We start from the raw sequence: 27,794 nt of genomic DNA, 5'->3' as shown, positions 1-27,794 counted from the left end.
AAGCGGGACTATTTTGTAGTTCGCAACCTCGAAGGGTGGCCCTTCCCAACTCATTGGAGGGCCGCCATCTAGGATTCAGGCGTTGACTTGGATCCTAAAGTTTGGGAAACGTTGCAATCCTAGGCAGCAGTTGGCTTCCATTGGTCGGACTACTTGACCGAGGACAAGCTCGCGCAGGCTGACCTGACCCTGGTAGGTTGCCTTTTAGGTCGTGCAATGCCTTGTAAAAAAAGTGTTTTTTTTTATTGGACTAATGCCTTGTGATTTTTTGGCAGTCATCATGTCTGGTGTAGACGCACGCCGCCTTCTGTCCAGCAACCAGACGCACAGAGTGAAGAGGTCGCGCTCTGACCGAGCTTCCACTTCCGGGAGCGTTGAGTTCGAGGCTGCTGATCCAGCCTTCGTTTCTCCAAGGCATGAGGTCCCACCGGTCTCGTTCGAGGGAGTAGCCACAGAAGGTGGCACAGAAGAGCCCAAGCCCGAGCTCCCGGCGCAAAGGCAGTTCCCACCGCCTGAGCAGTCCCACCCTTTCGCTTTCCCGCGGTTTCCCACCGGGGGGTGGGAAAGCGTCACTGACTTCACCGTGGCTTCACAAAGGAGCCGAAAGGCAGCCTCCCACGAGGAGGTCGCTAGCTGGGGAGGGATGGACACCAAGCAGCTCGCCAGGCTAGCCTCCGCTCATTGCATGGTGGTAAGTGACTACTTTTTTTTTCTTTTTTCTTCTTCTCCTTCTTTCTTCTTTTTTAACCTCGGCCTTTTGTTGACAGGTGAACTCCGCCATCCATGCCATGGCCCTCCAGACCAACATTCACTCCGGCGATGCTCTCGCTCAAAGGTCAAAGGTGCAGAAGCTCTAGGGCGAGCTCGATCGGGCCTGAGGTGAAGTCCTTCAGGATCAAAAGGGGAGCGAGGCCCATGAACTGCTCATCCGGGACCAGGAGGCACAGATCGCCCGGCTATCTGAGGAGTCATCGAGGGTGGCAGCGGAGAGGGAGCTTCTTCGCCAGCAAGTCCGGGACATGGAGTCCACACTTCAGGATCGGACTCGGAACTTTGACACTATGGTGGAGGCTGAGCGAGCTAAGGCAGTGTGGGACTTCAAGGACTCCCAGGAGTACCACGACCTCCAGGTGGAGTACGGCTCGAGCTCCTACCGTTCTGGATTCAAACTCTGCCGCTGGCTGGTCCGAAAGAAATTATTTGGGCTCAATCTCGATGGCATAACAATGAAGGGTCTGGATCCAGAGACGGCAGACCTAGCAGAGGAGGAGGAACCTGACTCTCCGGAGGATGACGAGGATGTGGAGGCAGTGGATCCCTAAGGCCGGTTGCTGCTTTTCAGTTTTTTCTCTGAATGGATTCTGGTGGTTCCCAGGTGTTAGAACCCGGTTTTAAATATCTCTCTTTTTTTTTTCTTTTTCTTTTTTTTGATGAACTCTCTTGGGTAGTTGGACCCTACTTTTTATTTGTTTTCTGTTGAACTTTTCTCAGGCTGTTAAGCCCGGTTTTTTGTTTATAAAAATTAGTAATGAAATGTCTTATCTTTTTCTACTAAGTATTGTGTGCTCTTTACTTTCTGCCGAATCGATTTTATCACTCGAGCTATTAGAGCTACATGTACGGAGTAGGATCTTTCGGTAGTTGTTACTCCGAGCTATTCCTCCATACTTGAGGTAGTTTTTATGATATACCCCGAGGTGATTATCATAGTGAGCTCGAGTTGTCCCTTATCTATCTCAACTAGTATACTGAGGCGATCTGCACTTCATAGGGCTCATGCCCGAGTTTCCTATGCCTTTGGTATTAATACTTAGCCATTGTCGATGAAACAGTTAGGTCTTTCACAATGCCGACCGAGGTCTTAGTTAGCTCAACGTTTTGGCCCTTAGGCCGAGGGAGTGACTCATAGTCCACTCTTGGAGTTCGCCCATGCCATGGAGGTGACCGAGTCCTATTGCGTCGAGATCTACGTTAGCTCGGGATATTGGCCCTTAGTCTTGGGAGTGACTCGTGGTCTACTCAGTAGTTCGCCCATGCCATAGAGGCGACTGGGTCTTATCGCGCCGAGGTCTGCGTTAGCTCGGCATTTTGGCCCTTAGGCTTTGAGAGTGACTCGTGGTCTACTCAGTAGTTATAGGTAATATTGCCTTAAGTTGACAATATTCCATGCCCGAGGTACTTGTTTCCCTTCTAGGCTTTCAAGCTCGTATGTTCCTTCCCCGAGCACTCGCTTTACTTGGTAGGGTCCTTCCCAATTTGGCCTAAGCTTACCAACACCGGGCTCAGGCACCATAACTTTGCGAAGGACCAGGTCGTCGACGCAGAAGTTCCGCTTCTTGACCTTGGCGTTATAGTACCGAGTTACTCTCTGCTAGTAGGTTGCGGTCCTAATATATGCGAGGTCCCGTACTTCGTCGAGGAGGTCGAGGTTGGTGTGTAGCTCGTCTTCATATGACTTGTCATCATACACTTCTAGTCGTAGCAAGGGAACCTCGATCTCGGTTGGGATGACTGCTTTAGTACCATAGGTGAGATTGAAGGGAGTCTCACCTGTGGCGGTCTTCACTATGGTTCGATAAGCCCATAGAACACTAGGTAGCTCGTCTGCCCATAGCCCTTTAGCTCGGTTCAGGCATGCCTTCAATCCGCAAAGGATAGCTCTATTCGTGACTTTCTCTTGGCCGTTTGCTTGAGGGTGTGCGACTGAGGTAAAGTTCTGTCGAATTCCCATGTCTTGGCACCAGTTTTGGAATTTAATGTCCTTGAATTGTTTACCGTTGTCAGAGATCAATACCCGAGGTAACCCGAAATGACACACTATACTTTTCCAAATGAAGTTCTGTACGTTCTGAGCTGTGATTGTTACGAGAGGTTCGGCTTCTACCCACTTAGTGAAGTAATCAACTGCTACCACTAAGAACCTCCTCTGGCCTGTTGCTGGTGGAAACGGCTCGAGTATATCAATCCCCATTGTGCGAAAGGCCACTGACTGGTGAGATACTTGAGGTCGACAATGGGCTGATGGTTGATATTGGCATGCTTTTGGCACTTGTCACACTTTCTTACGAGCTGGATCGCATCTACTTTCATTGTTGGCCAATGGTACCCCTGTCGTAGCGCTTTTTGGGCGAGGGCCCTGCCCCCTAAGTGTCCGCCACATAAGCCCCCATGAGTGTCGCGGAGCACGAGCTTGGCTTCGGATGTTCACAAGCAGCGTAGGTAAGAGAGCGTGTAAGATCTTCGGTACAGCCGCTCGTCTATCATGACGTATTTGGTCGCCTGACGCTTTACCCTTCTGGCGGCATTGCGGTCTGCAAGGAGGGTCTCGTGTAGCTGGAAGCTCGCGAGCGGATCGATCCAACTCGGCTCTGCTTGAAGGACAGGAGCGACCTCCTCTGCCCCCCCCAAGAATGCTACGTCGAGGCAGGTTCTCTATGTACATGGTTCTCATGGTATTATCACTGGTGCTGGCTTACCGGAGCAGGACGTCGGCCTCAGCGTTCTCTGATCTCAGGATTTGCTTGATGAAGTGTGACTGGAAGTTGAGCAGAGTCTCTCTTACTTTGGCTAAGTAGGCAATTATAGTCGGTTCGCGAGCTTTGTATTCGCCTGTGACTTGATTGACCATGAGCTGGGAATCGTTGCAGATGACAATATGCTTGGCTTTCACTTCTTTGGCTAGAGCTAGTCGGCTATTAACGCCTCATACTCCGCTTCATTGTTGGATGCCGCAAACTTGAAGCGTAGTGCATACTCTAGTTTTGTGCCGCTTGGGCCGTACAGAACGATTCCGGCTCCGCTGCCCTACTGGTTTGAGGAGCCATCTACGTGAAGGATCCAGGGATCCTCATCCCAGTTCGCGCTTGGCCTAACTAGGAGAGATGCCGCACTGGTTGCTACTTCATGGTGCTCGAGCTCAACCGGCCTGGGAGCTTCGGGCTCGCCCGAGCTAGGGTCCTCGTGCTCGACCAGCCTGGGGACTTCAGAGCTGAAAGTGCATTCCGCGATGAAGTCTGCTAAGGCTTGGGCTTTGATAGCAGTTTGCGGCTTGTATTGGAGGTCGTACTTGTTGAGCTCAACGGCCCACTTCGTTAGTCTACCGGAGACCTCGGGCTTGAGTAGAACTTGCCTCAAAGGTTTGTTGGTGAGAATGATGACAATCTGAGCTTAGAAGTACGGACGGAGCTTCCGGGCTGCAATAACTAGTGCATAGGCCAACTTTACTAACATAGTAGATAGGTCGTTGGACCCGATCTACCTCTTTTATTAGTACTGAGCTGACCACCTCATCACTTGCCGAGAGGTACAGCTCTAAAACATCGCCCTCCTTGGGTCGGGTTAAGACCGGTATACTGGCGAGGTACTTTTTGAGCTCGTCAAACGCGAGCTAGCATTCTTTGGTCCACTCAAAACCTTTGTTCTTAATTGCCTTGAAGAAAGGCAGGCAGCGGTATGCCAACTTGGACATGAAGCGGCTAAGAGCAGCTATTCGGCCATTCAACCTCTGAACTTCCTTCATTTTCCGGGGTGGTCTCAGGTCTAAGATGGCCTTTATTTTATCTGGGTTAGCCTCAATGCCGTGCCGGTTAACGATGTACCCCAGGAATTTACCCGAGGTGACACTAAAGACACATATACTCAGGTTCAATTTCATGTTAAATCTATGCAGAATTTCAAAAACTAGATGCAAATCTTGTATTAAATCATTTGAAAATTGGGTCTTGACAACACAACCATGTCGTCTACATAGCATTCTATTTTTCTGCCAATCAATGACACAAACAATTTATTCACAAGTCGTTGAAAGGTTGCCTCAGCATTTTTCAACCCAAAGGGCATGACCTTGTAACAGTACAGGTCGAGCTCGGTTATAAAGGTAGTATTTTCTTCATCAGTTGGGTCCATCCTAATCTGACAACCATGTCGTCTACATAGCATTCTATTTTTCTACCAATCAATGACTCAAACAATTTATTCACAAGTCGCTGAAAGGTTGCCCCAACATTTTTCAACCCAAAGGGCATGACCTTGTAACAATACAGGCCGAGCTCAGTTATAAAGGTAGTCTTTTCTTCATTAGTTGGGTCCATCCTGATCTGGTTGTAGCCTGGATAGGCGTCTAGGAAGCTCAACAACTCGTGCCCAGAGGTCGCGTCCACTAGACGATCGATCCTGGGGAGTGGGAAGCAGTCCTTTGGGCAAGCTCGATTCAGGTCGGTGTAGTCGACGCACATGCGTCATTTACCGTTAGCCTTTTTTACCAGAACGGGGTTGGCCACCCAGCTCAGGTAGTGGACTTCCCTGATAAAGTCAGCTGCGAGGAGCTTCCCGATCTCCTCGTCGACTGCCCTCCATCGCTCTGGGGCTAAGTTGCGTTTCTTCTATCTAACGGGCTTAACTACATGATCAATATTAAGCTTGTGAGTTATGATGCGGGGGTCTATGTCAGGCATCTCTGCCGCGGACCATGCAAAAACATCTAAATTTTTAAGTAAGAAGCATACCAATTGAGATCGCAGGGGCTCCTCTATGGATGCGCCGATCTGAAGTGTCCGGGTTGGATCCTCTACCGATGTCGGGATGGAGATAATCTCTTCTGTGGGCGCAGCTCGCTCCTCGCACTGCTCCGTAGGTCGCTTCAGCTCGAGATCATCGGCCACCTTGCCTTTCCCTTTGAGGGCGGCGTCGTAGCACTTGCGAGACTCAAGTTGGTCACCTCGCGCTATCTCGATTCCAAAGTCCGTGGGGAACTTCATCGCCATGTAGTAAGTGGAGACCACTGCACGTAGGGCATGGGTGATCGGCCGACCTACTTTGGCATCATACGGGGAGGGGGTTGCGACCACTAAGAAGTCGTGGTTGAGCCTCACAATGCTAGGCCAGGTGCCGACTTCCACAGGTACTGTAATCCTTCTCAGGGGCCTGACTTCCTCTCCGTTGAAGCCTACCAGGGGAGTACTCGCAGGCTTCATGTTGCTTTCTAGAAGCTGGAGCTGGTCGAATGCTGTTTTGAAGAGGATATCCGTCAAGCTGTCGAAATCGACAAGGACACGCCTGACTTCAAAGTCGTTGATCTTTATCTTTATGACGAGCACGTCATCATGGGGGTAGTGGACCCCGCGCGCATCGTCCTCCCTGATGAAGATTGGATCTTCCATCCTTGGCTGCTTCGGTGGGTTCTGTTCTTCTCTGGTGGCCTCGCGAGCTGATGTCCGAGCTGTAGCTGTGGTACAGCCTGCGACAATCGAACCTCCAACGATGATGTAGATAGTCCCCTGAACTAGTCCCTCTTCGGGGGCTGCCCCTACAGTTGCTCTGCCTGCCTGCTGGATTCAGGAGCCTCTCTATTCATTTCCCCCTGTCGACCTGCTTTATTATTATTATTATTATTATTATTATTATTATTATTATTATTATTATTATTATTAATTATTATTATTATTATTATTATTTTGTACAAAATTTCTCAAGTATCCGCGACGAATGAGCTCCTCTATCTCATCGCGGAGGGTTTTACAATTTTCGGTGCTATGACCATGATCTTTATAGAAGCTACAATACAAATTTTTATTCCCTACACTAGGATCGGCCTTCAGCCGAGGTGACTACTTCACATACGGGGCGCCCTTGATCGCCATAAGGATCTCAGCCCGCTTCACATTCAGGGGCGTATAGTCCGTTCTTTCGACTACTGGAGCTCGGAAAGGCTGACTCGGCCTTACCCCCCGAGTTGGGTCTTTTTTCTTCTTACCGTCCCCTTGAATCGAGGACTCGCCTTCCCTTTTTCTCTTTCCGGGCGCACTTGCGTTCTTTTGGTTGATTTCCTCCTCGGTCCCTATAAACTGATCCGCAAGCTTGAGGAACTCGGTCACAGTCTTGGGCTGGTTAATTACCATGTGCCACTTGAATTCTTTATGAGTGATGCCTCACTTGGCCGCGGTGAGACGAACTACGGGGTCCAGATCGGGTATTTGTAAACAAGCGTCATTGAACCGTTTGATATAACTCCGAATGGATTCCCCTTCCTTTTGGACTAGGCCAAGGAGGCTCTCTTGAGTTCTTGGGCACATCTTGATGGTGACAAAGTGGGAGGTGAAGACATGCACGAACTGCTCCCAGCTTCTTATCGGTCCGGGTGCAAGGTTTCAGTACCATGTGCGGGCCACACCTTTAAAGGTGGTGGAGAAGGCCACACACATACAGGATTCACTAGCCCTTGCCAGGTGCATCTGGGACTGGAAGGCATCCACATGGTTGTTCGGATCGAAGGATCCGTCGTACTTATCTAGGGGAGGGAGCTTGAAATCCTTTGGCATAGGGACTGCAAGAAGTTCTAATGACAGAGGGGAAGGGACCGACAAGAGAGGAGTAGCTTTTACTTCATTTGAGCTTACCTCCTTCTTACCCTTGAGCTCGGGTAGGACGTGGGTAGTGATTCGGCGAGCTCGTTGACGCCTCCGCTGCTGCTTCGCCGGCTCGGCGTTGGTGCTGCTAGCTTCAGTATTACTGAGCTCGATGGGCTCGGACTACTGATGATAGTTGTGGACCGAAGGGCCTTGCTTGTAATCTATGGCTAGGACCTCGAACTGGTTTTCTGCGAGCGAGAGCTCAAACTGAGAGTGCTAAGGTGAAGCGGGCTTGATCGGTTGGGAAGCCCCCGACCTGCCCGCGGGCTGCGAGGCGGGGGTGACTGGTCTCTCCTTCCTGCCGTGGGACAATGCTTGGCTTTTGGAAGGATTCTGGGTTTGAGAGGCCTCTCCCCGGTGAGGACGTTCGCTCCGATGGGAGGGCTTGGCCTGCTTCAAGGCCGGATGCCGAGGGGGAAGCGGCTATTGGGCTTGAGGCAGTGAAGGGAACTGCTGTTGGTACTGGTACTGAGAAACTTGATGTAACACTTGCTGTTGGTAGAGTTGAAATTGCTGGAATTGTTGCATTTGACCCTGCATGGCTCGCATGCACTGCACCAGATCTTCAAGCTGGTTTTGGTTGCTCGCTGGGGGAACAACAGAAGGTTCAGTAAAGGTTGCTACAACCGCAGAAGGGAGTGGAGCGTTCACAGGTGCCACTATGTGAGGCACGTTCATGCTGGGAATTCCGTCTGCGGAGAGGGGGACGGTGAACTGTCCGATGCAGACAGTGGGGAGCTGAGATTGTTCCCCAGGAGCATTCTGGTCGCCACCACGTCCGGCATTACTAGAGAAAACCATGAATGCTAACTTTTTTAGAGGGAGTTGTGGAGATTAGAGGAAGGCTTTTTGAAGCATTCCCACAAACGACGCCAAATGATGCTGCGCAATCTGGGCACTCCTAGCTGGTAGTCAAGTGGCTCCTAACTAGCGATGAACGATACCTGAGAAGAAGACGGTGAAGGATTCCCGGGGGACTTGCCCGGTGGGAATACTTCGATGCTTAAGTTAGAACACCTGAGAAAGCGGTAAGGAATGTAGAGAAAGCTAAGAGTGCAGGTAGCGCTAGATCAATCAAAGTTCGAGATTAATTCAAGATACAAGATGCCAGTTCTCAGATCCCTTCGCCCCTTCGACCCCTGGGCACTATAAATGCAGGTGTTCTTGATAAAACGGGCGTAACTGCCACTGGCTCTCTGTTGTAGCCATTATTTGCCAGGGCTGCGCAGGTAACTGTAGCAAGGTACTGCCCAATCGATTGGGAGACACATACCCGGAAGGGATAGACACGCCACCACCTGTCGAGGGATGTGGGTGCACTCTGCTGGGTTGGTAGGGACTACGCCATCAGCGAGGAGACGTGATGCAGTCACAGGTATGGTCTTGTCAAGTAAGAAGCTTCCTGAAAACTCCGCGTCACTTAATAGCGAGCGCTTTGTAGCGAGCTATCCCATAGCTCGTTGCCCTGTAGCGAGCTATCCCATAGCGAGCTACCTTGTAGGGTGCTCCTAGATGTGTCCCAAGGTGATTCTGCCTGAGGTTGCCTTTTTGGGGCAGTCTTCTTGCCTAAGTATTGGAGCGAGCTGGTTCTCTCAGCTTGCGAGCTGGGATAGACTTGTCCTGAAAAGTTAGATCATTGACCTACCTACCATCAAGATATGGAAATGGTTTCATTTTCAAATTGGTTTTACATTTTGGATTTCATTTATATCTTTGGTAAAATAATTATTGTTTATTATATTTATTTTTATTTATATTATTAGTATATAATATTATAGATGTGCCCAAAATTGTTTTGTGTTTTTTATATTATTTTATTGTAAAAAATTACTTTTAATTATTTATAATGGGTTAACCTATTTGACCTCAACGGTTGAACTACTAACTCACCCCTTAAATAAAAAAATGCCTTAATTTTTTGTTGGTTTTGTGTTGTATATTTGATGTCCATCCCTAATAGAATTATATCTATTTTATCATGTTATCTTTTAATATGACAAATATATAACAATGGAAAATGTCCAATTTTTTTTCAAAATTTTTATATTCTTTTGTATTTTTATATTTATGACATCATGAAATTATCGATTTGACTCAAATGATTGAAGTACTTATCCACGGCTTAGACGGAAAATATGATTTCATTTCTAGGTTTATTTTAAAATATATAAAATTTTATTCTATTAATAATTATTGTATATGTATTTATTAGCAGAATTTAATCATGATAAACAAAAGTGTTTTATATTTTTAAATTTGGATTATTTATTTATAATATCATGAAAATTATCAATTTGATCCAAATGGTTGAACTATTTACCCACCATGTAGATGAAAAATATGATTTCATTTTTATCTTTATTTTAAAAATATAAAATTTTATTTTATTAATACTTATTTTGTATGAATTTATTAATGGATTTTAGTGATGATAAAGAAAAGTGTAAATGTTGGATTAATGCGATTTATCTAATAACTTAAATGTTCACACTTTTATAAGTTGTATAGATAGATTTCCCTTCCACCCCCACCTAGATGCCCCAAATCCCCCTCCCATGTCTCTACTCTTCTTCCTTCCCAAGCCTTAAGAGCAGAAAGAGAAATAGCCATGCCTACAATTTCTCCGAGATCATCTCCATCACTTGGGCTTCTATCACCATTCCCTCCAGAAGCCAAATCTTCAAGTTTTCGTCTTGTGAATCCCAATCTTCTGATTGCTTTTCCACCATCATCATTCTTTTATGCATTTGGGCGGCTGGCAACTTCTCCCAGTGATCCACCAACTGTAGATCTTCCACCACCACCATCACCACCTTCAGAGTCACCATCAACTGTAGATCCTCCACCACCAACATCACCACCTTCACCTCCATCACCTTCAGAGTCACCGCCGACTCTGCCTTCACCTCCATCACCTTCAGAGTCACCGCCGACTCTGCCTTCACCTCCATCACCTTCAGAGTCACCGCCGACTCTGCCTTCACCTCCGTTGCCTGGGTCATCACCACATGGTTCTGAGCCTTCTCCTAGTGGCAAATCCACTGGAGTCGTAGCCGGATTATCTGTTGGTGGAGTCATGGCGATGCTTGCTGTAGTTGGCGTCATACTATTTGTTTGGCATAAGAAGAAACGTGGATCAGGAGATAACGCATCGGGAAATTCAAACATAAAAACCTCAGACCCGGAGGCTCCAAATACAAATAGAGGTTAGAGTTTCTCCATTCCTTTTTTTTTTGTCTTTTACCTTTTTATTTATAATTTATACATTGCTATTGCAAATTTATTACAGCCTAAGATAATAGTCTTATTTTATTAAGAGTCCCATGAGGATGATCGACCATAGTTTCCCATTCAAGAGGACAACCAGAACCCATAAAATACATAGAGAAATACTGCAGGCAACTCAGACTTGATATTATTCACTAAACAAAGAGGTGTTCTTCGATGTAAAGTAATTGTTTTTCTTGTTTGGCGATTCCAAAAACAAAATAAAACGAATTGGTTTCAAAACAAATAATTTTTTAAATAAAACATAAAAATTAAACATGTTCTTGTTTATATGTGTATGTAGCTTCATTAAATTAAAGTTGCTTTGGTTAAACCAGCTCAATCTATACTTCAATCCACCCATACCGCTCAAGATATATGGAATTACCCACATCAACCATGTTGAAAATCAATTAAGTAGAATATATATTTAATTTATCTATCATTCTCTAACACAGATTCATGGGTTACGTTAAGTGGTTAACTATGGATCTATATGGCGTGTATTTTTGAAAAGATTTTTTGGTAGTTCTGATAATTAAAAGATGTATTAATGGACCTTTTACATGAAGATTTGAGCAATGAGCAGTTGGTTCGAGTGCATTTTTCCATATCTTCCGACACGATAATAAAACATGAAACATACATCCAAAATCAGCTCAAAACAAGATTTTTTCCTTTTTTTTTACGTTCAAACTTTTACTGACTAAATTTCCCACAAATCAAATGAGAATAGAATTGGTCTACCCTATTTATAAATAACCAAAAAACACGCCAAACGGGCACTACTTTAATTAACATGCTAAAATTTGTAATCGCAAGACATACATAGATGAGTCAATGAGCAGTTGGTTCGAGTTCACCCTTCAAACCAGCTGGAATTGGGTACATGCATCTAACATAATATTGTGCATTGAAGATTGGGTCCGTTGAAATCAATTAGATCTGATGTACGCCCATGAGACTCAATAATAGTTGTTGACTTGGTAGATAAAGAATTGCAACCTTCCAGTTGGCGTGCGTTTAACTTTAAATAGGTGGTGCAGAGTGCAAGATCAGTCAATGGGTCGGGTCTATATATTCAATTGATACTGACCACTCAACCGATCGGTCAATGACCTCTTATTGTTAATCAATTTAAACCCAAACCTTTTCATATAATTAATAATATAAAGGCCTTCTGATTATATTTTTATGTTTTATATCTACAAAGGTAAATTTTACATGTAGATTATATAAAATTAGTGTTTTTTAACCATCATTGACCCGCATAGTCATACCGTTCGGGCTAGGAACCGTTTAGGCAATCGGTTTTATTTTTGCATAAACCTGGAATCTGGTCAAAAACCATTCAAAATGTCAATAGAATTTTGATCCGGGTGGTTGAACCGTTGAATCGTTGGCCCATTCAACAATTCTTGACCATTTTTTATTTTTTAATTATTTTTTATTTTTAAACTTTCCTATTAGAATGAGTTATCCGTTCAAATCAGACGGTCGAATCATTGACCTAGAAACCGGTGACCAAAACGGTTCCATTTCTGGGTCGTTTTTTAAAACATTGTATAAAATAATTTAGTTAAAAATACTTATTTTATCAATATTAGTGTAAGGGCATAGAATATATTCCTTACATTATGTAAAAGTAGGGGTGGATTCGAGCCGAGCCGAGCCAAATAATACAAGGCTCAAGCTCGGTTTGAGCCAAAACCTTGAGCTCGAGCTCGGCTCGGCTCAGCTCGTTTTATATTTTATAAAAGAAAAAATTATATATAAAAAAATTTTTATTTTATATTTAAAAATTTAAGAATTATAATATTTTTATTATATATATTATTTTTTATAATTTTCACAAGCTGATCTCTAGTAGGTTCAAGCTCGGCTCATTTAATAATCGAGCCACTAAATTGGGCTTGAGCTCAGTTTAAGTTGAGCTTTTCATGAGTCGAGCTCGAGCAGCTCGTGAGAAGCCTGGCTCATTGCAACCCCTATGTAAAAGATAAAGAATTTGAATTTTATAATATGATGAAAACCCAATGCAAAAGTAGGAATGGCAACGGCGCAAGGCAGGGACAGGGAGCCTCTCCCCATCCCTATCCCCAATCCTGCTAATGGGGACAATGTTATCCCCATCCCCATCCCCACGGGGATCCTTGTGGGGATCCCTATTCTCCGTAATTCTTTATAATGCTAACCGTTTTGTTTTTTTTTATTTTATTTAAAAATATAAAAATAAAATAATTAACATTTATAATCTTATTAGAAAATGTTCAACCATATTTTTAAAAAATATTAATATATAGGTATATGTTTACATATTTACATGTATAATATATGCATACATATACACATATATATTAGTGGGGATCACATGAAATGGGGATCGAGGTCCCTGTGGGTCAGCGAGTGCTCTCCCTGTCCCTGCCCTGTCCCCGCTAACGGGAATGAAAATTTCTCTATCCCCATCCCCATAGGAGAAAATCATCCCCATCCTTGCCTCATTCAGGATGGATCCCCACAAATATCAAGAAAACGAAGAAAATTACTATCCCTAAATGCAAGTATCGATTTTATGTTAAAGATATAAACTGTTACGATGTTACAATAATTTTTATAAGGTTATACTATAAAAAAAGCAATTAAGTTGTTATATAAAAGTAATCATTGATCTCAAGTATAATAATCAGATCAAATCCGTAAAAGAGGAAGGTTGTTGGCCTATCTTATGGAACCGATTGATAATTGGTATGAGACTGTACAGTCTGTCCCAAATCAGAACAACCCATTGACAATTCTAAAATTGGTGCAACTTGTAATGACAATTATGTCTTACGTACAAAAATGTTAATATACATTGATTTGCATATAACTGATTAGTAGACTTGCATGTGTGTTGCACATAGCAGTTTTAAATGATGATGGCAGTAATAATATTTTCGTATTTTTATTAAAATTTATAGAAAAAAAGAAAATTGACCAAAGCATGGTGTATTGGCAGATGTGTTGTCTTTCAATTCAAACACCTAACTTCAAATGTTTTTATAGTTTCTATCGATATTTTCAACATATGATTGAACCATAGAATTCAATTTATAAGGTTGTTATTTGGACATACTTTTTGAGTTTGTTTTAACCTAAACCACTTTATTGAAAAAAAAAGGATCATTGACTTAGTCAACAACCAAATGACATTACTAATTGAACTATCAACCTATTTAACCAAGCCAATAGGCTAATGGAGACATTAATTCTTTTTTTTTTGTATTTTTAGCCATTTCTATTTTTACTAACAATAATTTTCATTTTTTTCAAATATAATTTTGTTTAATATGAATAATATATAATATTAATGAATATTCAATTTGTTCTATAAATTTTATAAAAAATTAATTCTATACTTTTTTATTATTTAATTTATGATATAATAAAGGCTACTTATTTACTAGGAGAAAATGAAATTCTAATATATTGTTTTTTAATATTGTGGTCAAATCAATTGATTAGATTGATTGATCCACCACCTAATTCAAGATTTTAGGTCCATTTGCCACTGAACCACTTGTTAGTGGGGACCTAGCTAATTAAATCATTGATCCATTTGACATGATTAATGGGGTCATGTGTTAGACATTAATATTCTTTATTTTTTCTTCTCTTAATTTTTATCCCATTTCCATCATTAATGAAAATGGTTTTCATTTATAACACTTTTTATAGGGTGAATTGATGAAACTTCCCCTAAAGTTTGGTAATTGCAATCACCTCCCTTAAACCTTTTGACATAGTTGCAATTAGACCCCCTTTATCAGAATCCTCTTAAAAGAGGTATAAAAGTGACCAAAATGTCCATGCATTTGCTTTTGATTGAAGTGTTTATTTTACAAATTTTCTTTTCATATGAATTTTTAACCCAAGCCCTTCCAATCTCTTTTCTAAATTTGATTTTTTTCCAAATCTTCCCTTGATATAAATTGCTCTAAGGTAAAGCAACAACATTAAATTCTTTATTGTTTTGTTATTTATAAAGTTTGTATTTCTTCTTTTTTTTTTGTAGAAACAAATCTCAATAGTAATTAAAAGGTATTTTGAACATTTTTGTGCCTCATGGTTGAGGATTATAATGGAGGGGGACTGCTTGCAATTGTGTCAAAGAGTTCAGAGAGGTAATTGCAAGTACCAAACTATGGGGGGTTTTAGTAATAGTTAGAAAATTCATGGGAGGTTTCATCAATTTACCCTTTTTATATAAATAATATTTAATATTATAGAATGTGCCCAAATTTATCTACAAATTTCTATATTTTCTAGAACTTTATGTATTTTATTTTTAATTATAATATCATGTTTTGATCCATTTGAACCATTAATCCACCACTTGGATGAAAACACCATTTTGATTTTTCAATTGATTTTAAATCTTGTATTCTATTTTCATCATTAATAAAAGTAATTTTATCTTCACATTTATTTTTGTTTAATATGATGAATATATGACACTAGAAATGTATTAAAATGCTTTATACAAAGCTTACCTTAACTCTTTGACACAGGTAAAAGCTTATTTATAAGTCCATCATTAATACAATTATGTCCATTCTATCATACTTATCTTTTTTTAATATGACAAATATACAAAAATAGAATTGTGTCCATTTTTTCAAAATTTCCTTATTTTATGTACTTTTTAATTTGTCCATTTCTTAATTTATATTATTTTGTCTTGACATCATGGAATTATCCATTTGACCAAAATGGTTGAACTACTTAGCCACCACTTAGATGGAAAAAATGGTTTTATTTTTAAAATATAAAATTTCATTATTGTGTGAATTTATTAGTGGAATTTAATAATGAAAAAAAAGTATAAATGTTGGATTCAATGAGAGAATGAGATTTATTTAAAGCCTTAAATGCATGAGGTGATTGAATGTAATTAACACTTTTTAATTACATTCACTGAACTCTCGGTGAAGATGAACCAGACTCAAGAGTGTTCTTTTAGTAAAAACAATTCCAAAAACCCAATACCTCATTCATACTTTTATAATAGTATATAGATTTTTGGAAACTATCGAAAATTATTTTTAATAAAAAATTGGAAAAAAAGAAGATAAAAATAATCTAATTTGGACTTTTTCCTCGCCTATGTCTCCCTCACCCCTTCCTTCTTGCCTAACTTAGGACCCCTGCCTAATTCCATCAAGTTGAACAAATTATAGTTTCTAGTAATGCATAAAATAGCCAAGGAAATTAATGGTTTACAAAAATGAGCAATAACACTATTGAAATTTATATACATAGGAAAATGATCATCATATCTGACAAAAATCAAATGCTTCTCAATCCCATCCCCTTCCCCTTATTTTCCTTTTGAATATGATTTTGTTAAGAAAATTATTTGTTTTCTTAATTTTATGTGATCTAGAATCCAGCCTCTCAACAAAATTGATATGAGCTTTGGAGCTGAGGGTACTTGGTTATATTTCTGGTCTAGTTCTTAATTAAATAACTATACATGGTTGTTGAGTAGGTTCCCTTGTCTGCCACTGAGAAGACTGATTTATGTTCCAGAATTTTATGGAATAAGTTGTACTCTTAGCCTTACCTATAATTTGAACCATGGAAACCTAGAGGCCATTCTGTGTATGTGTTATAAACATGACAATTAGAGGTAACCTCTATAGGTAGCTCTTGTTGTGATCACAGACTACAAAAGAGTCTAGATCAACAATCAAGCGAAAGGGAATGTCTTGGGTCTAAGGATATAGGACAGATGAGTGTAGGCCCCTATAACTTGCCACCTCTATTTAACATTTGAACAATTAAAACCCACCCTTGACAGTAGGGGTACAATTAAATTGAGCTTTATTAGAATAATTTGGCCTTCAGTTTGATTAATCCCAATTCAAGTTGATATTAATCAAATTCGAATCTCAGTATAAGCTCGATTGGCTATTTGAACCCAAATTCAACTAATATAATAAATTTTTTGGCTTCACAGCTTGTTATATATAAAAATATAAAAGTATATTAGTTTGTTGAGTTTTTTTAGTCAAATCAAACTTAATATCAGAGTATTTAAATTGAACCGAGGCAAGGCATGTCGTTGAAGCTCAACTTCGCTAGGTTCAATTGCACCCCTACTCGACAGGGTCCTACCAAAAGCATTGATCCCAACATTCAAGACAATATGATGAATTTTAACAATCCGATGCTGTCATTATTTGTAGAACTCCGTCTTTTAAACTGTTCTAAGGTAGCGATCACTCTTTTCAAAATCAGATTCATCAGACGGTCAGATTGGAAAAACTGGGAATGAGGTCATTGGTTCTGTTTTTCTCTATAATTGCTTTTTCCCTCAAAATTGTTGATTTTGGTCAGTAAATGCTGAATCAGCCGGTTAATCATTTGAATGATTTTGACTGTTTTTTAATTTATTTAGATTTTTTTATTTTTTTGTCAGAATGGGCCGGCTGTTTGGATTCTGAGCAGGGTTAGGATTGCTTAGGAATTAGGATATAGCCTCAGGTGGATCAGACTAAGGGTCTTAATGGACTGGTTTTGGACTGGATGCCGTCCCTTCCAAAAGCAATTCGGATGAATTGGATGGACCAAAAAGATATAGTGGATTGAATTAATTTAGTCTAAAATATTTATTGGATTAGATGGATGGACGAACCGTAACAAATTTGTATTGGATTTGGTTGGATTAAGCCAATACCCATATTCGATAAGAATATAAGTGTCAATGGACCTGATTTGGGTTGAAACCAATCTAAATTAAAATAAATTTGAACGAATTGAACCAACCCAAAATGATCCAAATTATTTATTGGATTGGATTGGACCTTATCCATTTGTAATGAACTCACATTACACTAGATCAGATTGGACTAAATCCAATCCAATGAATACCCCTAGATCAGACTAATCTCAAGTATGATTAGTTGAGAGCAACACTGTGAATGAGGTAGAACCAATGATAAAATCCCACACCAGTGATTAATTATAGAACTCAGTTTAGCTGAGTAAAATGGCTATTCAGTGGATTGTGGTAATAAATTCATGGGCCTCACTGTAAAAGGAGTGGATTGTGGAATCAATGATAAGGTTATGGTAATATATTCATGGGCCTCATTGTAAAAGGTGTGGATCCCATGTATCTTATTTCTGGCATAGACCCTGTCACTTGTTCCACAAGAGCTTGATAAACAGCCATCGGGTTCAGCTAATCTTTATTTGTTATTAAATGCATATGGATCAAATAGCTTAATCTTGACTTAGAATTATTTATAATTGGTATGGAGCTTTATTTTTGATTCCATAGCCCATTAGACAGCGTCACATTCAGTTTATCCAAATTACATTAATTCAGAGTTTACTTGTTTATATGGGCGGGACTCGGGCTTATCTTTTGGCTAATTTAGAATAAGCCCGATCTTGAACCTGAATTCAAAACAGTGTAAAGCTAAGTACAAAGCCCACCCAGTAAATAGGTCTAATTGTGTGAATAGAGTTTGATTCATTTTGGTCATTTAATATAGAAATGCAAAAGAATTAGATCGGATTTGAATCAGAGTATATCCGAATATGATATGATGAACTAAAAGTCTGATTAGATCTCAAAAATATTGATTTGGATCCGAATCCAATAAAGGATGTTGAATATCCAAATCTAATCCAATCCAATATAATTTTTAAAAGTTAATAAATTATTATTAGCTAATGATAATTACCAAACGACTTTTGTTCTAGGCTGAGCATCAACTGGTGACCTGTTAGAAATGATGATTGAAGCAAATGGTTGCCTGCAAGTTGCAACAATTAGGGTTTTCTTATTAAACTATTGAACAAATTTCCTGCACACTCATTGACGATGTTACTCCTGAAATTTGTTAACTGGATCATATTCATGATGGTGGCGAATATAATCAGATAATCGTCAGAATTCTCAGCTACAACAATGGGAACTCAAAGCATCATCGCAGGGTTATGAGGTACCAATGCTACAAAAGTCGTCACCACCATTGGAAGCTGAATCACCACAGCTGCTTTCACCATCCTACAATTCAGTGTCTCCAACTCAGATTTCCAGCAGCAGTGGAGGTTCTGGGTCTGTGCGTTCAGTGTTGGGTAATCAATTTAAGCAATCCTTCTCAACGAAAACATTCACATTTGAAGAATTAGCAGCAGCGACCAATGGCTTCTCAGAAGCCAATCTTCTAGGAGTGGGTGGTTTTGGGTATGTCTACAAAGGGATCCTTCCTGATGGGAAAGAAGTAGCAGTCAAGTGCCTAAAAGCAGGAAGTAAACAGGGCGACCGTGAATTTCTTGCTGAGCTTGAGATTATTAGCCGTATAAATCACAAGCATCTGGTATCATTGGTCGGGTATTGCATTAAAATGTGTGAAAGAATGGTTGTGTACGAATTTGTTCCAAACAAGACCTTGGACTTTCACTTACACGGTATGCGTTAACTTATTTCTGAATTTGATTTCCATATATTTGTTTTCTCAACTTAATTCTAGCTAGTATTTTTCTCATATTTGCAGAGAAAGATCAATCAACTTTGGATTGGGCTTTAAGACTAAAAATTGCTATTGGAACTGCAAAAGGACTTGCATATTTGCACGAGGACTGTGAGTTTAATTAAGCACTTTTTAGTGAATCATAAGGTATATATTCTTCATTCTAACCTTACTTAACTTTAAGCATTTATCTACAGGCCAACCTAAGATTGTCCATCGTGATATTAAGTCTACAAACATTCTCCTTGACTCTAAATTTGAGGCAAAGGTAAGATCTCCCTCTCTCTTCCCTGGCTACACAGAATTCAAAAACCCATTAAGATTTTATAGTGAACACTGCACGGGCTGTTTTTCAAAGATAAATTTTTAAGAGAAAAAAAAACTGAAGTAATATTGATTCACTAAAGTTTTTATATATTTATATTTCTTTACGTATAAAATAGTAGAAAAATAATTTTCTTTTCCATTTTAATTATTGAGCTTCAAATTTATCCCTTTTTATATAGCCAAAAAATGTGCTTAACATGAAATTAATAACCAATTTAAAAACAATTTCAAAATTGAACTAACAAAGATAACCAATGGCTCATGTCAAGTGATTTTATTTATTGTTGGAACAGAAAAACCCATGAAACAAATCTACATTAAATTAATAAAATAATAGAGAAAAACCCAATAATCTATACTACTTTAAATTAAATAATAGAGAAAAACAAATCTACATTAAATTAATAAGATAACCAAAGGCTCATGTCTTGAGGCACGAATGGCCTCAAGAATATTTCTGGAATTTTCTAAGGGCATAATTTACCCCTCTAGATTTAAATTTATTGATAAAAAATGAGGGCAAATAGAGCAATTGGTTCTTGATATTAAATGAGTTGAAAAGAGGTAATTTAAAGATATTCAATTCTCTCTCATTAAACACAACATTTAAGTTACTAACTTGCATTCATGTTCATTGAATCATATATTTAAGCTATTTTTGTTTATTCTCATTATTAAGTTATATTAATTAAATCTATACTTAATAAATTAATAATTTCAATAACATAAAAGCTTATACTTTTAAAATCTACCAAGCAAAAATAGTATTTTCATTTAGAAGTGGTGGTAAGAAATTAAATCATTTTGGGTGAAATGGGTTAATCCATGTTTCCATGACTAAATAATAAAATTAAAAATAGATAAAATGAAAAAAATTGGAAACATTTTTAACATACATATTAAACATAATAAGTATGATAAATAAGAAATATTTTTATTAATGATGAAAATGGAATGTAAAATTTAAAACCAATTGGAAATAAAAATATTTTCCTATTCTCTCTCATTAAGTCCTATATTTAAGATATGTTTTTCTCATCATTAAATTCTTGTAATTAAATCTGCAATATTAATTTTAATAGTATAAAAATAAATATTTTGAAAAGTAATTTGAAAATAAAAACATTTTCTTCACTCCCGGTGGTAGGCAAGCAATTTGACCATTTGGGGTCAAATGGATTAATAAATAATGTCATAATTAAATAATAAAAATTTAAAATAAATAACTATGAAATGTAAGAAGTATTTTTATTAATGATAAAAATGGAATGTCAAATCCAAAATATATCGAGAAATTAAATGATGTCATAGTAAAATAATAAAATTTTTAATAATAGAAAGTACAAAGAATCACAAAAAAAGATAGAGAAAATTTTAGGCACATATCTAATGTTATATAGTTATAAAAAAATAAGATATTGGATACATCTCTAATATTGTGCATTCATTATATTAAACAAAAATAAGTTTTATACATAAGAAAAAATTTTATCAATAATAGAAATGTAATACAAAATTTAATGTCAACCTAGAAATCAAACAATTTTTATTTTTAGATGGTGGGTTAGTGGTTTGAGTCAAATGATACCATAGACAAACAAAAATTAAGTGTGGAAAGTAAAAAACATTTTATATAATGTAAATGAAATATATAATTTATAGGGAAAATTATAGTCAAAGTCGATTGTACATTTAAAATTAGGTTGCAAGTTGGTTTAGAAACCAACAAAACTCTACATTTCAAATTATAAAAACCTCTACCATGTTATCGGAGGCTTATGTGGTTGTTGCCAACATGGGACTTTTAGTCCATATTGGACACAACAAAAAACCTATACCGAAAATAGGTTTTCAGTTTCTCTCCCACTCCCTTTGTCTCTCAATCTCCCTCCCTTCTCTCTAACTCTCACAATCATCTCTCAATCTCCCAATCTTTTTGTTTCCCCCACTCTCAGCTTCGGTCTATAGTTAAATCAAAACCTATCTCTCTCTTTATTGTTCTCCCTCAATCTTTTTCATTCTTCTCCCTCACTTTCCCTCTTGGTCAATATCTTCTTCTCCATCAATCTCTATCGTTCTCCAGTTGCTGTAAATTTTATAGCCAAGAGTTTCTTGTGAATTTTATTAAATTGGTGTAATAATTTTTTAACCATATCAAATTGGTCTCATGCTCTTTTATACGATCTAATTAATACCATATAAGTGTGTAAGAAAATAAAAACAAAAGAGAGAGGGAGCGGGAGAAAACTGAAGGAGAACGATAAAAATTAAGGGAGAAGAAAAGATCAACCAATAAAGAGAATGAGAGAGATTGAAGGAGAACTATAGGTAGAGAGAGAGAGAGAGAATGAGAGAAATTGATATAGAAAACGTAAATACAGAAACCAAAAACCATTTTTATTTATTTTCAAATCACATAGTCATTGAGCAGATAAAGATGACTGTGAGTGAGATGGTGTAAGGGAGATTGTGAGAGAGAGAGAGAGACTAAAAACCCTTTTTTTATTTCCTAATCACCCAACATTAAAGGGCAATTTCAGTTTAAGCTTTTTGTTGTGTCCAACATGGATTAAGAGTCTCATATTGGCAATAGCCACATAAGCCTCTGGTGACATGGCGAGCATTTTTATAATTTGAAATGTAGAGCCGATTGCCAGAGTTATGTTGGTTTGTGGACCAACTTGTAGCCTAATTTTAAATGTACAGTTAGCTTTGACTATACTTTTCCCTAATTTAAAACTAATCCAAAAGCAATGTTATTTTCTTATATGGTGGGTCAATGATCCTAGTGCTCAGTTTGGGTTTACAAGAATTTCTCCTGGTGCTCAGGATTTGTTGCAATCTGTTTGGGTTTATCTTTTTTTGTTTGGTGCTTGTACTCTCATGGATTGTATTTGAATTTTTGAGCATTATTAATGAATTTAGTCATTGCCTTCAAAAAAAACTTTACCAATAAACCCATGATGTCATAATTAAATAACAAATATTTAAGTTTATTTTTAATCATATTATTACTTTTGTTAATTTTCAATTTCTACCTTAACTATGATATATTTAAAATTCAAATAATTACTGTGCTTAATTACTAGTCCATGGAAAAGGAGAAAATGGTTTCTTTAGACTTGTATACAAGAATATCAAACTTGGGTATTGATATTAGTTTTGGTCAAAGATAGAGTTCATATTTACGAGTCAAAAGAGATTAAGAGAGATTTAAGAGGAAAATGGATATTTAATGGGGAGAAGAGATGTTACAAACATTGATTATTAAGGTGAAAGAGAGAATAATGGTGTTGTTAGAGAGTAAATATGGAATTTACAAGAAACAATGAAAACCCATCAGGGCTTTAATTTTGTTGTGTTATATTTTTAATGATTTAATTTAAAAAATAAATATACACATGTAAGAGAAAGGAGAGTAAGAGGCACATGTGAGTTTTTGTGGTGAGATGACTCCTCACCTCCCCTCTTTCATCTTTCTATTATATGTATATAGATAGGGGTGCAAGTTGGGTGGGTTGGGCCAAGTATATGGTCAACCTAGGCCTGGCCCTAAAATTTGGGTTTAAGGCCTGAGCCCGAATCGACCTCATGGTCAAGCAAGATCTTCTCAACCTGTATTGTAATTTGATGCACTCAAGTTGGGCTTTGGCCCAGGCCGTGCTCAGGTTGGCCAATGAACCCACTCTAAAATTATAAATATATATATATATAAGCAAAAATTACATATATATACATATGTATGTATGTGTATACTTGTGCTGGGCTCAGGCCAGCTTTGGACTACCCTAAGGACTAGGCCCAGGCCCAGCCCAAAAAATAAAAAAACCTATCTTCTTGGGCCCAAGCCCAGCCCGTGTAAAATTTCAGGTTGGGCCCGCCCAAGTTGCACCTCTATAAGAAAATCAACTAGAAACATATGTAGCAAGGTGTTTTTGGACGTGATCTAACCTGAATTTGGGATCCCACTTCTATAATTTGGTACCTAACTAGGATTTTTTTCTCAGGTTGCAGATTTTGGGTTAGCAAAATTCTTTCCTGATACTGAAACTCACGTTTTAACCCGAATAATGGGAACTTTAGGGTAAGGGCCATTGCTTTAATTAATTTGGTTCATTCTTTTTGTGCTTTTATTCATATTAATAGATCGAACGGTTTAGGTTGATTTTTTTATCGATTTCAACACTGCCATGGTAATTTACAAAAAGAAAAATGAAGGGGATGAACAAAAGAAATTAATTCTAATGGAATGGTTTTGTGACTTCTGTCCATTATCGTTGTACCTTGCTATATATTTTGCTGTACAGATCTGAAGCAAATACAAATTTTGCACCTGTTTTAGTTTTGCATTGGGACTATGGTTTGCACTTATACTTTGGTAAAGATTTTTCACTAGTTGTTTCATTTGCAGTAACTCGTAATACAAAACTTTACATCTATAAATGTGATGCAAAATTTTGAACCACCTTCCAACCAATATAATTGTCCCTTATACACTGTTTGTCTACTCCCATATAAACAACTCTAGATCTGCTTCTGCTTCTTCTACTAAAAAATGCTTCCAATCAGCCTTCCATCAAGACATCGGGAACATTCTTCATGTGCGACTGTAGACCTCGTGATTGGTTTTTTGATATTTGAAGATGGGCTGGGCTGGTTACCACCGTCGGTGGGGGAAAAACCTCTTTCTTCTTCCCTATTTTGCCTAAGTTATACATAACGGGTTAGTTCGAGGAAACCCAGACCTTCAAATTCAGATATATTGAAATGTAAAAGTGTTTCATTTCACTTTCAACTGAAAATTTAATGGATTACAATAATGGAGAAAAAACGGGAGATTTAACAGCTCCGTGGAGAGAATAATAGTTACGTGGAGAATCATCTCCATGTAACTATATACATATATGTTTATAATTATATAATTATTATATATATTATATATGGGTCATACTGGTCCACTTAGTTAAGCCTTGCCATACTGGCCCATGGGCCGAAAAACCCAAGTCCAACATGACCCATCCCATTGTGCCATGCCTAACATGGCTCGTGTCAAGGTGTGCTGGGTCGAAAGCGATATGGCCCAATTTATACCACTAAAAGTACCACATCATTTTACTTTTTTACAAATGAAAATGGCTAAATAGAAAAAATAAAAGTTGCACGCTCATTTATGGAATTTCAACTACAACATGTAGCCTTAGGTTACCTTTTCTTTTTCTTTTTTTAAGGGCATAAATGTGGCCTTATTTAATAGCTTATGTGTATGATTCTTTTATTTACTTCAACTTCGTCATGGTAATCTACCAATGAAAAAAAATGTCATGAAATGATTTTAGTTATTAAGGTTTGCTATGATTATTATTCTGCTCTAATTCTTTTCATTTTTTCATAAAATTAACAACTTTTGACTTTACATAGGTATCTTGCTCCAGAGTATGCATCATCTGGGAAAGTAACAATAAAATCAGATGTCTATTCATTTGGGGTCACATTGCTGGACTTAATTACCGGATACTCCCCACTTCATGAATCTCGGTTCGACATAAATGTTGGTTTTGTAGACTCGGTGAGTATGTCAACGTTTTATTTTCCTTACATCTAAGTATATGTTTGGCATTGATAATGCAGATATATCATCATTTTCTCAGAAGACAGTGTTGTTGATGTGAGGGTTAGAAGTACGTTTTCTGAAAAAATGGTGTCTTTTTTTGTTTGGAAACATTGATGTCAGGTAGGACATTTTTTGGAGCAATAGTGTTTTCTGTTTGATACCAATGCTTTAGGAAACGTTTTCAGCATCGATACAGTGGTACCTATTATCTAGTGCCACATCATGTCTCTGTCACTGCCACCTCATGTTTCTGTTGACAGCAATAAATTGCAGCTCTAAGAAATGTCAAATTCGACGTTGCTCCAAACCATGCTTTCTCAATTTCCAATGTGTGATTTAGAGCACAGTTTTTTATAAAAACGATTCCAAACAAATAGACATTTTTGGAGCACCGTTTTTTCCAACGTGACACTAATGTATCACCATTTTCTGAAGCAACGGCAGACGCTAAATCTCTAAATCTTTCAAAGATGCTGCCATTCCATTAATTATAGTAGCATGCATGAAAAACTAGAACAATTTATCTCAATTTAATAGAATTTAAGTACACTTGGGTCTTTACTATTATGGTAAGATTAATTGTTTGAACAAGCTGTCTTTTATTGTGTACAATTTGCATTACAGGATCTTAATATTTTGAAATTGTAGGTGAGACCTAAGCTCACACAAGCTATAGAAAATGGCAACTATGATGCCGTTGTTGATCCACGGTTGCAGAAGGATTACAATGCCACTGAGATGGAACGCATGGTTGCTTGTGCAAATGCTTGTCTCCGTGTTGAACCCAAAGATCGACCACTCATGAGCATGGTAAGTATTTTGTAAACGATGTTTTGATTATGGTCAAACTGGTGGGCTGGGCGGTCGATTGGACTGGATTTGGTTGAATTTGATCTAGTTTAATGTGAATTCATTATAAATGGATCAGGTCCAATCCAATCCAATAAATATTTTAGATTATTTTGGATCAGTCCAATTAAATGTTTGGATGGTCCAATATGTTCAAATTCATTTTAACTTAGATTGGTTAATTGTAATCTAAATCCGTCCATTGACATCTATATTCTTATTATCATATATTAACGTATTCGATATTGGCTTAATCCAACCTAATCCAATATAAATTTATTACGGATGGACCAAGTCCAATCCAAAATGGTCCATCCAATATGTCTTGTTGAACTGTCCAATCCGTCTAAATTGATTTTGGATTGCATGGGGCCAAATCCAAAACCGGTCCATTGACACCCTTACTGGCCGACCATCGGACCTGTCACCCAGCCATGGAACCACTGTATTTTTGACCTGGTAGTGGGTTATGAGTTAGATATTTATTCTTTCTTTTTCTGCTGTCATTTTAAGTTTCGAGTCATTTTAATCATTAACAATGTTGATCATCATTTATCATAAATACTTTTATTTAATATAATAAATATAAAATATTTGAAATGTATTTCATTTTCTTTGCATTTTTTATAATTTAATATATTTATCTGTTTGTATATTTACATTATTTAATTTATGACATTTATGGATTCATGCGTTTTATGCATGAGTGAGCCATTGAGGTGCCACCTGAATGTTAGTTAAGGCAGTTCCTTTCTGATTGGTTTGAAAATCAATATTGGATATATCTGTGGGTACTGATGACCTATGTTGAGATTTTATGTCCATCCTATTGGCACTGATTCTCTTAAAATTGACCTAGCAGATTGTCCATGTCTTGGAGGGACTCAAGGGTGTTGCAGAACTGCACGTCGTTCATCAAATTGCTGAAAGCAACTAATAATGGAACTTGCAATTAAACTTTACACTATCACTTCATACTGCATTATCTGATTGAGATTTGAAACTAGAGACTTCTCTATTTATCCTTATCAATGGCATTGACTACTTTAATATTATTATATTTATCACTTATAATAAATATTTCATAATAATGCCTATTTGTATTAATAACATCTTTGTGGAGTAAAATGTTAAGATGGAGTACCATTCATTTCTATTCAAACACTCCTGCGGTATTAAAGTTGAAATATAAATATGACAGAATATCTCTTCTAAGAAACGAAGAATATTATGTTAACAATACAGTCTCCCTTGACACCCCCAACAATAAGTAGAGTGAGGCAACCACGTTCAAGTTGCCACAAGAAAAACCAAAATGAGAAATGGAGAGTCTGGTCGTGATGTTAGCCAATTGATCATTAATTACTTGGTGAGACTATATGGAATAAAGTTGCACTAATGTAGTCAGATCAAAAACTAGATGGGGTTGAGAAGAGGAATGCAACTCTTTTAGTTGAGGTTGAACCCAAAGAAGTTCGCAAGACTTTAATATATATTCACATGAGAAGCCAAATTAGTGCCACAAAAAATGCAATATATAACCATCCTATGAGCATTTATCATCTGGACAACTAGCTTAATCAGCATTGGAATTAGCAAAGAGGTGGTTCATAGAGAAACGCTGAGTCAATGTTTTTGAACTATCATTGACCCAGATGATCGGATCGTTCGGCCCGAAAACCATCCAAACAATCGTTTCCATTTTACCCCTAATCCAATCTTGGGTAAAAAATCGTTGATTTTGTCAGAAAATCGCTGACCTGAGTGGTCAAACCGTCGACTTGTTTGACTCGGACAATGATTCAT

General features: G+C 38.2%; 1 protein-coding gene across 1 annotated transcript; it reads left to right on the top strand.

The window, feature by feature from the left end:
* Positions 1-9,868: 9,868 nt before the first annotated feature.
* LOC104606955 (proline-rich receptor-like protein kinase PERK15) lies at positions 9,869-27,079 on the top strand. The gene is made up of 8 exons (XM_010272410.3): positions 9,869-10,612; positions 18,609-19,139; positions 19,226-19,312; positions 19,399-19,469; positions 23,536-23,612; positions 24,947-25,094; positions 25,788-25,949; positions 26,851-27,079. Exons 1-8 carry the CDS (start codon positions 10,015-10,017, stop codon positions 26,923-26,925), a joined length of 1,749 nt encoding a protein of 582 aa, XP_010270712.2. The 5' UTR covers positions 9,869-10,014; the 3' UTR covers positions 26,926-27,079.
* Positions 27,080-27,794: the final 715 nt, after the last annotated feature.

The sequence above is a fragment of the Nelumbo nucifera genome, chromosome 4 (genome assembly GCF_055504915.1).
Source record: "Nelumbo nucifera cultivar China Antique chromosome 4, China Antique-T2T, whole genome shotgun sequence".
Classification (NCBI taxonomy): Eukaryota; Viridiplantae; Streptophyta; class Magnoliopsida; order Proteales; family Nelumbonaceae; genus Nelumbo; species Nelumbo nucifera.
The sequence above is the reverse complement of the archived record's forward strand: the minus strand, read 5'-3'. Positions and strand labels throughout refer to the sequence as shown.